Source organism: Pseudonaja textilis, chromosome 7, assembly GCF_049901715.1.
Source record: "Pseudonaja textilis isolate UNSWEBS1 chromosome 7, rPseTex1.2, whole genome shotgun sequence".
In the NCBI taxonomy this organism is placed as follows: domain Eukaryota; kingdom Metazoa; phylum Chordata; class Lepidosauria; order Squamata; family Elapidae; genus Pseudonaja; species Pseudonaja textilis.
The window spans coordinates 18,392,571-18,406,687 of record NC_141996.1 but is presented as its reverse complement, the minus strand read 5'-3'; the positions used below and the strand labels follow the sequence as shown (position 1 = coordinate 18,406,687).

The window sequence follows — 14,117 nt, the reverse complement described above, 5'->3', positions numbered from 1 at the left end:
TGTGCTGTTGGAGAAGACTGCTGAGTATTCCTTGGACAGCAAAGATGACCAATAAGCAGGTACTGGAGCATATACCAGATATGTCACGAGAAGGCAAAATTACGAAACTCTGTCTCACTTATTTTGACCATGTCATGGGGGGAATTCACTGGAGAAAGCAATTATGTTAGGAGGAGTTGGCGGTAAAAAGAAACCAGGCTATTAAAGAACACAGTGGCTGGACATCATCAAAACTGGCATCGTCCAAAGCATAGCACTCAAAGAATTAGTATAAGATTAGAAAATGTGAAGAGACCTGCTGCATAGAATCACCAAGAGCTGGACATGATTGAATAGATAATATAATCATCAGATAATTATTAAATTGCATTCATCTCTTTCTTTGTTTGAATATACAATATTTAACAGTATAAAAGAAAAATAAAATGTATGATTTTACTTTATATTTTATTTATAGAACAGTTTAAATGCAGTAGTACAAATAATATCAAGCCAAAATGAGCTAGGAGCAATTTTCTAATGCTTTCTATTTCCACAGCTAAATATTATTTGGATTTTAGTTTTTTTTTTTTTTGGAATTTAAAATGATGCATGATATAAGATAAAACATAGTCAATTTCATTGGTGGTGGATGCTTCTGAAATCTCTTTATTACAGTTGTGCCATTAAATTGCATTTCTAAAGTTGAATAAGATATCACTGATGATTAGAGAACCGTTTTTGGGCAATTATGCTGCTATCTATCTTCATCCAAAGAATTGCTTGATTCTCTTATTTGTTTAAAGTAAAGAATTTTTATTTGGATTGTCTTTAATCAAACCCTGATTGCTGTGAACTTAGTAGAAAGTATAGATCCGTGATGGTGAACCCATGGCACACGTGCCACAGATGGCACTCAGACCCATTTGTGCTGGCACGCAAGCCGCAGGCAAACCTACTTCACTGCGCATGCGCGTGCCTCACAGCTGATTTTTGGCTGGTTTAAGGCTTTTTTTGGCCACCCAGAGGCTTGAAAAAAGCCTCTGCAGGCCAAATAGGCCCGTTTCGTCACTTCCTGCTAATACCAGAAGTGACAAAATGGGCCTATTCAGCCTGCAGAGGCTTTTTTCAAGCCTCTGGGAGGCCAAAAAGGCCTCAAACCAGCCAAAAATCAGCTGTGAGGCACAATGCAGGTAAGGGGGGGGGGATTGCATGCACATGCGTAGGGGTGTGGGGGGTGCACATTGCCTTCTGGGTTCTGGCAGGAGCACCAACGCGCACACAGTTTTTGCACAGGAGCCCAAAAAGGTTAGCCACCACTGGTATATGTCTTTCTGATCTAGGATATTGGGATTTCTGGAAATTTAACAAGCTACTTGATATTTTCCTGGTATACTGGACTGTATCTTCTCCATATTATGCTACTGCATATAGTGGAGAAGTCTAATCTAGAATAGTAGGGAGATTGTCTTTGCTGTCTTTCCTATCCTTTTGCAAACAGGCAAGTTTCTTTATGAGAGGGGCAGCCTTACAAATATTTGAAATAAAAATAAATGCATTTTATTTTGGTAGTGTTTTGGAACAACATAAACTGACAAAAGAGCAGTGGGAAGAAAGAATACAAAATTGGCATGAAGAACACAGAGGGATGTTAAGGTAATTTCCATATTACTTTTGTATATCTTTTGAAAATTAATTTCCTTTGGTTTAATAGTAATTTTTCTTCTATAATCTCTGTTACTTTTTAGTGTGTATGTGAATAGGTTACCCAGAGAGCTATTTAATCTACTCCAGTACACAATATTTAATTTTTAATAAGTTCCTGTTTATATTAAGTCAGCATATTCTTACATTTTCAATCTGGCAATAATTAACCTTGACCACATCATCTTTGGGACTGGTCCTTACTGAAATAATTAGAACTTATTTCCTACTAAAGTTGGATGGAATTTAGTAAATACAATATTTTTCATCTATTGAGAGTAAAGGATTGTAGTAGAAACTAATATTTGCAGGCCTCTGATTATTATGTTTTATATGGTTTTAAATTATGCTATTTTTTATTGTCAGGGAAGATTCTATGATGGAATACCTCAAAATTGCGCAAGATTTGGAAATGTATGGAGTCAACTATTTTGAAATTAAAAACAAAAAAGGAACTGAGTTATGGCTTGGTGTTGATGCTTTGGGTTTGAATATTTATGAACATGATGACAAGTAAGTAGCATAATACTATTCTGTTGATCCTGTGGTACATCTTCAAGTATTACATTTTAAATAAATTTCTAATATATTTTAAAAATATGCCCCATGAGAATACTGTAGTAAACAATACTTCTGATAAAAGTAGACTTCTGTCTATTACAGAAGGCAGGATGGAGCAGAGAAATCTAATAAGGAAAAATCCTTTTGTTTTAACAGATGCAGATGGGTTTTGTGTCTGTCTTTTGAAACCTTGTCTTAAGTCTGTTTCTTTGTTTTCCCTCCATAACTAAGATTATTTCCTTCTTTCTTAAAGGTTGACTCCGAAGATAGGTTTTCCTTGGAGTGAGATAAGAAATATATCATTTAATGACAAAAAGTTTGTGATAAAGCCTATTGACAAAAAAGCCCCTGTAAGTAAATGTGCTTGAGGTATAATCAGCACATCTGTTGTTGTTTTCCTCCTGTTTCTTAGATCTCCAAATAATGTCTTTTGTGACTTACAAAATTTATTTTGCTGTACTCATGATTTATTTTTTCTATTATTGTTTGGCTTATTTATGGTGCTTATGTTGTTCTTTTTTAGTTATGTTGAAATTAATTCTAGGTTGTTACCTTTTATTTCCTTCTGAATTAGAGTTTGTAATCACAACGTAATGCGTTAGAATGGTAAATACTCAATGTTATTGTGGGCTAGTAGAATAATGATAAGAAGTTATAAGAAAGACAAAATGAATCTAGATAGCGGACATTTAAATCTTTGGAGGCAGCAGAATAGAAGAAAAAGAACTCAAGAAAAATCACAAAATATAAAAGACCTGCAAATAGAAGTAGAACAAAAACAAAGAAAGCAAAGATAGTGCCACTATTAACAGGTCTTTTGGGTGCAATTCCAAAACATCTGGAACACCCTTGAGCCCAATCAGCATTGACAGAATCACCATCAGCTATGCAAAGGGCAATACTGGAACAGTTAATATTAAACAACAATATCTGCCTAAACAACATCTGACTTCGCTTGTTCCACACCCACAAGGGATGTGAAATCACAGCTTTTCCATTATGGCCCATAGGTTGTGAAATAGCCTTCCAACATAGTGTTTTACAAATCTTGGCAAATTTCAGGAAGGCCTTGAAGACAAGACTCTTGCATAGAATGCTTAAAAACTTTGTTTTAATGAATGTTTGGCTTTTCCCCCCACTTTACTTTTTTTTGTATATGTTGATTTTATAAGGCATTCTTGTAAATCAAAGCTAATTGGTTGAGGCCTCAAATATTAATACTAATATTAAGTATGCTAAACTCAGGCCATAATAAACATATGATTGATTTAGTCCAAGTATATAAATTAGCTCAATCAATATAGTATTGGGAGTATAAAAGTAACTTTGAAATATATATGAAACATCTGGTGCTCTTGGGCAGCTTTCCTAATCTGATTGCCTCAAAATGTAATTGATGTCAACTCTAATAATTACTACTATAGTTCAGATGTTTCAATTATTTGCATGTGTATAATTAAAATTATGGTATATGCTGGTTTTAATTTGGTTTTCTGCCTAAAAGGAGCAAGAAATAACATACTTGTATATCAGCAGCTTGCTGCTGATTTGTGGAAATCAACATTTGTGGAAAAAGTTCTGGGTGTCTGATGATGGTCAAACAGTTGTGTATGGGTGTGTGGGTGCATGGAATTTGTGGTTTCCTTGCCTTTCTTAACTAAAAGTCCCAACTATCTTATTTTTATCATAATTTTTCTGTTGTAATATTTTTTCTAAAATGCAATTAACTAGACCCCCAATTAATGATTTAAAATGTAACTACAAAATAGATCACTTCATATCTTATTCTCAATAATAAACTTTTTCTTTGCTGCAGCTTATTGTCTAAAAGTTTTCTTCTTGTTCATTTATAATTTTTTAAATGTAAGTTGAATTTTCTCCACCAATTTGTTACATAATCATTCCAATTCTTGAAACACTTTTCACTTGTAATCTATAAAATTGATGTAAATGTGTTTGTGTCCCTGAATAATAGCATGCTAATTCTAGATCACTGATATGTTCTGGAACATCTTTAACTTGTCCTGTTAGTAATTAGTGAAAGACTGATGCTGAAATCTGATTTAAGCTAAAATTATTTTTATTAATAAATAGTTATGTTTCTCAAAATGTGATCATTTTGATAACTTAAATATTTTTCATTAGGATTTTGTGTTTTATGCACCCCGTCTGAGAATTAATAAGCGGATATTGGCGCTATGCATGGGAAACCATGAATTATACATGCGAAGGAGAAAACCAGATACAATTGAAGTGCAACAAATGAAGGCCCAAGCAAGAGAAGAAAAACACCAAAAACAGTTGGAGAGGTAGGATATTTGCGATTAATCATGGAGGTTGAGATTCTGGTAGCAAATTAGTTTGAAAATTAATTTCATGTCCTATCTTCAGAATAATTCCTTGAAGAAAAGTATGACCATATGGGGAGACAGAATTATTTGAAAACAATGGGGGACAATACTTACTAAACAGAGCTTATTAATGTAGTGTCTTAGATCTCTTATGCATAGTTTGTACCATTTTAAGCAATGTTATCAGACTGGGTACAGTGCTGAGTGATCCTTGGTCCTCCAGGCAGCAGTGTTTATAGTGCTACAGTTTGCACTGTTAATGGCTCTAAAAATATGGTTCTCCAGTACTATGGCCCAATTCCAAGAAAGTATAGTGAGAACAAGTTTGCTTATTTTAATTAGACTCTACTGGAAGCCTGATACTTTTGGGAAAAACAAAGTGCTTGTACTGGCCTGTTTACTATATGTTCTCTTAGGTAACATCAGATTGTTATGTACTAGGTAGGCTAAATCTTAATATATGTTGATCTGATAGTAAGGGAAGTTCCAGTAAGTGTCACTTTTATATTAGCCTTTGCTACTACCATAAATTGCCAGATTGATCAATTACAATGAAAAACATCTGTTTTCCCATGGGAGATCAGTTTTTGTTTTATTACACAGTAACAGGACTATACAGTACAGTGATATTCTAGTCCGTGTCCAAAATTTGAAGTTTCTTGTGCAACATGCTAGAGTAATGTATTAATTGCATAGTACATTCTTATTCACTGGAATGAAATAAAACATTATCTACTCACTGTATTATGGTGATTGTCAGCTAAATGTTTTGCTGCATTTAGTAGCTGGCTGAAATGTTTGGGAGCTGAACCTTATTTTTTTTTTGAAAACAGCATAGGCCTGCTTGGTGTCATCCAGTATTATTTAAAGTGGGTCTGTGGTGAAGAAAAGATTGGCAAAGACCACAAGTCTGTGAATTCCTAGCACGTATAGTTGAAGGCCATCATTACTCACTTTTAATATTAGCCAAATATTATACATTTTAAATGCAACAATATAAATATCATAAAACCTGTTTTTTTTCCACAGTAGGATTTTTTTTAATCAGTAGGTCACTTAGCTTATGTTAGAATAAATTTTGTGTGTTTGAGTAAATAAATTTATTTGGGGGGGAGGGGAGATGAGTACTGTTTGTTCACATGCTTTATTTTTACCTATTCATTTTCTTTAGGGCCCAACTAGAGAATGAAAAAAAGAAAAGGGAAATAGCTGAAAAAGAAAAGGAAAGAATAGAGCGTGAAAAAGAAGAATTGATAGAGCGACTAAGACAGATCGAAGAACAGACAATGAAGGCCCAAAAAGGTGAAGACCTTTTAAGTATTAATGACAGGACATTATGTTATGATTTGAAAAGCTGTTATATGTCTTCTAAAAACATTTATTATTCAAGTGAAGAAAATGTTAGCCAATATTATAAAAACATTTATTCTGCTTTCTTACAATTTTTACCTGTTTTAATGACTTGCCCTAAGACACTAGAAAGCAACAATTGCACTGCTGCATGAGAACAGATAGTGAGCTGCAAGAAATAAACAGCATAATTAGTGGTGCTTGGCAACTTAGTGTACCCACCCACAGAGGACAAATCAAACCATACTTTGTAACTTATTGGCAAATCCTGGGTTTGTTCCAACCAGTTGGGGAATCAGTCTAAAGTACATATTTTGCATACATCAAACTGGAATGCTTAGAATAACCATTAAGAGCTAAATATCTAATAATGTATAGGTGGGGAAAATCCCCATTCTTAAAATCTTGCCAAGGAATTTTGAAATATATTTTTTTATTTGCAAGTATGACCTGGGGACTTTAGAATTATCAGCAGATGAAGTATTTAAAATACCTTTGCAATTCATTGAAGACATATCAAATCAGATAGTTTGTCCATTTAGGCCAGGATTCTCCACTTTTGCTTGGTGTTCCAGGATCTTGGGCAAATGAGTTTCTCATTACTTAATACAGTATATATTGTTGTTAATTGAAAGTGCAGGATGTTGTGCCTGAATTCTGCCTGTATGTACAACATAAGCATTACAATACATCAATGGTCCACGGACACCTGGGGGACTGTGACATCAGGAGGTCCACAAAGGCTTGAAGAAATGTTACTATTTAAATCTTGAGTTAAGTCCTGGTGATCCATGGCCCTAGTCCCTGGTCACAAAAGTTATTTAAAGTGGGTCTGTGGTGAAGAAAAGATTGGCAAAGTTTTTTCACTTTCTGTAATACTGGGGGTGTTTGCCTTTCCAGTAGAATATTCAGATACTTAGTTCCCTTGGGTGCAAATTGTTTGCAATCTAGCCTTTATTTTCTAGTTCTGAAATTCTAATTACACACATGCCTATTCATTTCAGAAAAAGCAAGTTCATTGGGTAAAGTTGACAAAACATTGGAATTGGTTCTTTGAATGTAAAACTGTCTGGACTTCTAGTGGAAACAAATTCTACTTGATGAGTTTATGTCATCTTTGACAACTTTATTTTGTTGATTAAAACTAGAAGCAAGGCCAGTAGTTTTTGTAGGCATTATTTATTTTTGTATTTCTAATCCGGATTGCTAAAACTTGCTTTTTATTTCTTTGATATAATGAATATTTATACAGAACTGGAAGAGCAAACAAGAAGAGCTCTAGAACTAGATCAGGAACGAAAAAAAGCAAAAGAGGAAGCAGAGCGCTTGGAAAAAGAACGAAGAGCTGCGGAAGACGCAAAAGCTGCTCTGGCAAAACAGGCAGCAGATCAGATGAAGAATCAGGAACAACTAGTAAGATTTCAAATATAAAGCTGTGTTAGATTGGGTTAGAATTTGTTGTTGTCATGGTGGCACAATGGTTAGAATGCAGCATTGCAGGCTGATTCTGCCTACTGCCAGGAGTTCAATCCTGACCAGCTCAAGGCTGACTCAGCCTTCCACCCTTCGGAAGTTGGTAAAATGCGGACACAGATTGTTGGGGGCAATATGTTGACTCTGAAAAACCACTCAGAGTGGGCTGCAAAGCACTATGAAGCTGCATATGAGTCTAAGTGCTATTGCTATTGTCATAGGAATGTTAAAATAGGAGAGGGAAGATCACCTTGGGTGGACAATGCATTGAAGTGGTTACAGGCAATGGGTGCCACAGGAGTCAAAAAGTAGGCTGTTACATGGAAAGACGCTCCAATGTGCGGCACTATTGTGTTCCAGCCCCTTGAGCTCACTCTCAGCCCCTGACAGCAGGGCCCCAGAGGCCCTGGGGTTGGCTGCTGCTGGTGAATGCCAAGCTGGTCAATAATAAGGCTCCCTTATTCAAGACCTCATTGAGGAGGAGAAATAAGTTCCATAATTTAACTAATTAATTGACCAACTAATTGTACGAGGAGAATAAATTGCTATTTTACGTTATACTAGTATATTAGTGGGATGTTTTTTCCAACACAGCTTTCTGCCTCCTCTTTTTTTAAAAGTCAAACATTCTAACAGCTTTGCTCTTTAATGTTTTTATTTTTATGATCTATTTGAAACATTTATATATGGGTTCCCATTTAAATTGATTAATTTTAATAAAAAAATAGATTTTTATATTGGGATTGTTTTGCTTTGTTTGAAGCATAATTTGGATTATGTTTGCAATGAGAAAACATTCTTTCTAGAAAATGTATATAAGGACTGCATGGCAAATATTTTGTGAGTCAGTGCAAGGCAAATTCCTTTTTAATTATCTTGGGCCTTTACTTCACTATTTATGACTATATGCATTTGTGTCTTGGAAAATACAATTATTGGAATTATTTCTTTTAGTTTCTGGTATGTGTTCACACAGTGGCCCTCAGTATTTTAAACTATTTTTAAACATGTTCTTAGTTGTTGCTGGATTTTTGCTGGATTTTATTGTGTTACTTTGAATATAGTTTTGTCACTTAGAATAAATTTGAATAAATAAGTTGAAGTTCACAAGTTGAATAAAATGATAATACCAAAATTATGAATGTTTTTTTTTAATTTTAGATGATTTTATGAAGAAAATAAAAACCTCTTCTTCCTTCATAGGCATCAGAACTTGCTGAATTTACTGCAAAGATTGCGCTTTTGGAGGAAGCCAAGAAAAAGAAAGAAGAAGAAGCTTCAGAATGGCAACATAAAGTAATTCTTTTATAAACGATTGCTAGATTTTTTTTGATAATAAACGGTTATAAACTCTTATGTTGGAGTCCCCAAATTTTTAACACTGTTTGTCAAATTTGGTCTGCTGAAAAATGTGTTTTTAAATCTCCTGGAGCCTTATTTTGTATTAATACTATTCCATCCTCATTAGAAAAACAAGAACTACATTTACATTTGCCCATTTTCTTTTTATCAGATATAACAAGTCTGATTTGATACAGAATGTAAATCTGTCTATCTATCAACTCATAAAATATTTCTCTGGTCTTTTAGAGTTGCCAACAGAAAGGCAGGGGGGCGTAGTGTAGCAGCTTGCAAAACTGATACTGCATCCCATGGATGTTTTCATACATAGTTTCCAGGCGATCGAAGTTTCTGCTGCACAAAATTCTAACTGGAGAGTATGATTGATGACTCTTGGCTATGGATGTGTCCTATTGGAGAATATGAATTATAATACACCCAGGGAGTGGGGGACAACCAGGGTCAAGGGTGATGATGAATGATGTGTCTCAGAGTTGGCTACACCCAGGCAGCACCGTCATGTCTTCTAATAAATCTTCTTTGAGCTTTGAAAATCTGGCTAGAGACTCAGGATTTAAATGGGGGTAACTACCGGAGCCCTGACACTATCATTTATTCCCACTTTTTAGGCTTTTGCAGCTCAAGAAGATCTGGAAAAGACCAAAGAAGAACTGAAAACTGTAATGTCAGCTCCGCCCCCACCTCCCCCCCCACCAGTAATTCCTCCCACAGATAATGAACATGATGAACAAGATGAGAATAATGCTGAAGCAAGTGCTGAACTGGCTTCTGAAGGTATTATGAATCACAGAAGTGAGGAAGAACGTATTACAGAAACACAGAAGAATGAGCGAGTAAAGAAACAACTTCAGGTAAACAAGGCTGATAGAAACCTGTCATATAAGCTGAAAACCAAGGACTTTTGAAGGATTGAATTTAACCTACTATTAGGAGCCTTTAGTTTACATTGTTACCTTCTGGATATGTACCCCTTATATAAAACCTAACGGGGCATGAAAAGTTCTTGGTCAACATGCGACACATAGATGTGTAGATTTCAGCTCCTATACTCAGCAGTCAAGTGGAAACATCTAGAATGACACAAGGCTATTGAGGTCTCCTGATTCTTCTACTCCCACAAACTGAAAATTAGATTATAGTTTTATTAATGAAATAGCCTATTGTGCTAAGCTTCCTTTCAATAATAGATGTAATAGAGATAAAGGAAGTGTTTGCTTTTTTTAAAACATTGAAACCGGTAAAGTGGGATTCCTGACAATATTGTGCTAGGAATAACCATTCTGAACTACAAAAATTTACATGATATACTGAGAAATGGATCGTTGAAATGAGCAAATAAATTATTTTAATGCAGTTCAATAGGTAAAGTAAGAAATATGTATAAAGCATGTATGTATTTTAATGGCTTAAAACAATGGATTTGGCAAGTTCCTGGAGTGTAAATAACTAATCTCATTTATATCCCTCTTTTTAACACATCATTTCTCCCTCTCCCAACTAAATGAAGTAATTGTATATATAAATTTTGGGCAATTATTTGAAAATAATAACAAATAAGGATATTATTAAAGCAAACATTGGAGTACGGTGCCAATTATTTTCAAACAGTTTATTAGATTAAATGTATAAATGAGACATACTGTATTTTTTAAAATACTGGTAACAAAATATGTTGTCATTTGTCTCTAAGGCTACATATCTACTTTTAGCTTTCCCTATGAGGATACTCCCTTTCTTTTTCTATAAACTTTGTTTAATTAGAAGACTAAAATAAGTTACTCCTGTATAATAGATTTTGAATTTGATGGGTAGAAATGTTATGGCAATATCTAACCCCTTAATACTTGTATTGAATAGGCTCTCAGTTCTGAATTGGCCCAAGCCAGAGATGAAACTAAGAAAACACAGAATGATGTACTTCATGCTGAAAATGTTAAAGCAGGCCGTGATAAATACAAGACTCTTCGACAGATACGCCAAGGCAATACAAAGCAGCGGATTGATGAGTTTGAAGCAATGTGAGAGCCATTTCTTTGCATGTATGTTCTCCATTAAAGTTGAACCACCAGCAGAGAAATACAGGCCTTTCCACAGATGAAAGGATCACACCTCACCTTGCCAAAGCACTTATACCAGTTTGTGGTTAAAACATATTTCCAAAAAAAAAGTTCAACAATAAGGCAGTCGATCAGCTGTGGTTGTCTGGAAGTGATTGAGAAGATTTCCATGGTTTTACATTTTCTTGTTTTCTTCTTCAAAGGAACAGCAATCTCATGGTAGCAAAGCTGTTATTTCAAATATTGATACATTACCTTACAACTGACTTCAGTTTTGGCATTTGTGCACTTTGGCTTGTTTGTTTTCATTTAGCAATTGGTGAGGATTTTGATATTGCTAATTTTTAAGGGCTTCCCTTTGTAGGTTAGAATTCTTTGGTGTTTCATGTCCTGTCATCATTGATGATTTTCTTTGCCTGGCTATTCACAAAGGTCTATATGGTAGGTGGCTGTTCCAGCACTTTTTTCATTCATATATATGTTCCATATGTATATATGAACATTACCTATAGTTTTTTGCTTATTAAGTCTGTTATACCAAAGTTTTTAGTTCTTCAAATAAAAGCAGGGAACATTCTTTAGTTTGTCCTTCCCTTGCATTCATTGGATGTTATTACAAATTGTAGTATGGGAAACCTGGATCTTTCTGATAAGAGAGCATATGAAAACATCAGTCCCAAGAAGGGGACAGAAGCCTACCTCACTGTAATAAACATGATGACTTGCCCTTGAAACACCACATTGAAATGCTAACAGTGTGAATCTATGTCCTGCATAGCTAAACGCTACAAGAATCTAGGAGCCTTTGTTCTTTAATATTTTGTTATATTACAGGTAGATTTATAGTATTCAAGAAGTGTTCAGCTGCCTTTTTGACAAGTTAAATTTTGAATCATGTATTTTTAATTTTAACCTGTCACTGGTATGTTATCCAATAAGAGGTGTGAAAGGTTTGGTTATGTTTTCTGAGTACCTTTGTACTAAACTAATATTGTTCCAAAAACATTTAATGAACTCAGTGCATAAAACAATGTTCTCTTGCGCTCAGTTGTAGGGCCCACTTGCACATTCTTCCCGTAATTTCCATGTTAATTCTGAGAATATCTGTGCTTTGTGTTTTCAGAGAGTGTAGTCACAGGAATTGTGGCAGAATTGTGACAGAATGAGGTATGAGTAGATCCTTAGGCTCAAGTTCAACATGCACTCAAAGAATATTGAATCTGTGTGTTGGAATCAATATGAATCACTCTTACCTATGGAATAGCTAGTTAAAATTGGCACTTTGGATTTGAATATCATATTTGTGGAAGTGACACTGAAATTATTTACCATATTTAGTGAACTTTAAGAGTTGGGAGAAAGAAGTCCTGGTTTCTCTGAAGATGGTTCAGCTCTGTTATGTTTGGTATTATACACTCAACTTTATACTTATCTATGAAAATTGCCATTTTATTAATCATTCATGCACAAGTTCCTTAGAAACCTCACTGAAAGTTAGGGTTTTCCCCCTGAATCAGAAGGAAGATACTGTGAAAGTTACCCCCCATTATTTTATGGAAGAATGATAGCTGAGCAATTTTGCATAGACTGGTGTGCAAATATTGTGCATGTGCTCAAATGTTGGTTGCCCTGGATACTTCTGCTTCCATCTGCAGGATTGGGCAAATGCCTTGCATCTTTTCATGCAGTGAATTCTGAGATATGGATTTCTAAAGTGTTCAATACTTTTGCCATAACAGGTGGAATGTTGTGTATGGTTCTTCCCTGAAATAGGTACACATGCATTGCCATGTTAATCTATTACTGTGGAAGAAGGGGAAAGAGAAGTACCAGTGAAATTTGCTGTTCATAATCTACAGTGTATAGCTTAGTATTTAAATGGATCTAATCCATTTATAAAACTGTGAATATTTTTCTAGGAATTGACATCTGTAATAAGGCTTTTCACCATGTCTAATTTGGTGGTTAAAGGGTTGTCACCTGCTGTTGGGGAAACACACTAATTCATGTCGGGGCATTCAGGAAATACTTGATGAAGATATTTTCCTATGCTTCCCCTCCTCCTCTCTTTAGCATCATGTTTTGTGTTATAAAATTAAGCTATAGTTATTACCATCTATTATTTTGAATAACATTCATTGGCTAACAATAAAGAGAATACAGCTAATTTTTGTGAGGTTCATTGTGGTTATTTAATTTATCATTCCTGACAAAATTGCAATGTTCTTAGGTCTAAGAAAAAATTGCAAGAAAACGTGATCAATTCACTTTGATACTACAATAAAATGTGAGATTAAGGAGGGAGAGGGACATTGCATTGGATTGCAAAGAAAAGTAATCATTTTGGAATGGACAAAAGGCTATTATGAATGTTTTAAAATTGTTTTCTTTCTGAGTTTCATAACCTAAGATGGCATATGTAGATAAGTTTGAATTTGGGGCATATTGGTATCTGATCCAGATTTGCCATAAGGGGTTGAATAAATAGGGTAAAATATCGATGTCTGAGCCAATTTAAAAGGAAATTCACTTCAATCTCAGTATTTATACGTAAAAAGTAATTTCATTTTAAATTTCAAAGCTTCCTAGTTTTGTAAAACTCACAATATCATGTTTTTTTTTCCATGGAAACTGATTTGTGCTTAGCAGTGTAACCTGCTTAAAATAATTTATTACAAATTTTCTGCAATAAAAATTTTAGCCATTCCATACAGATGAATTTACCTATATTCCAATTTTATAAGTTGGCAGATAGGGCAAATCACACTATGAAGATTTTGGATGATCTTAAGCAGACAGGCTGAAATTAAGTTAGGATGACTATGAGGCTACAGTAGCTTATTAGCTTTTCAAAGGAATTTGACATTTTTGTTAGGATTTCACACACAGATAGGTTGTGCCCATATAGTAAACTTATTTTGGGTAGGCAAAGTCATAATATACTTATTGGATTTAAAGCTGCTTTCAAAGATTCTTGGCAATTCACAACCATAAAAAAGATCAGTATCATAATGTCCATGGTATGATTTAAATCATTAAACTAAATTTATCCATGTCTATTAAAATTGATGGAATCAGGCAAATTCCAAAATGATGGTCATTATATTTCTCAGAGGTACTGCTACAGACAACATCAGAGCTTCTCAATGAACAAAGAGTAGCTGTATTGCTTGGGTTCAGGCTCAGCTTGTTTCATTCTAGATCCTGACAGCTGCCAAAGTCTGGATCCCGTTACTCCATATCCACAGCTGTGAGTATTAGATTTGGCAGTGGGGGAGCG

At 34.7% G+C, this 14,117-nt stretch overlaps 1 protein-coding gene across 4 annotated transcripts in view; it reads left to right on the top strand.

The window, feature by feature from the left end:
• RDX (radixin) overlaps positions 1 to 13,004 on the top strand; it is a 32,847-nt gene extending 19,843 nt beyond the window's left edge. For all 4 annotated transcript variants that reach the window (XM_026708909.2, XM_026708910.2, XM_087937123.1 and 1 more), the window contains exons 6-14: positions 1,552 to 1,635; positions 2,050 to 2,196; positions 2,498 to 2,594; positions 4,390 to 4,553; positions 5,767 to 5,897; positions 7,198 to 7,358; positions 8,622 to 8,714; positions 9,389 to 9,631; positions 10,638 to 13,004. In XM_026708909.2, the coding sequence (XP_026564694.1) occupies positions 1,552 to 1,635; positions 2,050 to 2,196; positions 2,498 to 2,594; positions 4,390 to 4,553; positions 5,767 to 5,897; positions 7,198 to 7,358; positions 8,622 to 8,714; positions 9,389 to 9,631; positions 10,638 to 10,802 (1,285 nt within the window). In that variant the 3' untranslated portion in view covers positions 10,803 to 13,004. The remainder of the gene's footprint in view (positions 1 to 1,551; positions 1,636 to 2,049; positions 2,197 to 2,497; positions 2,595 to 4,389; positions 4,554 to 5,766; positions 5,898 to 7,197; positions 7,359 to 8,621; positions 8,715 to 9,388; positions 9,632 to 10,637) is intronic.
• Positions 13,005 to 14,117: the final 1,113 nt, after the last annotated feature.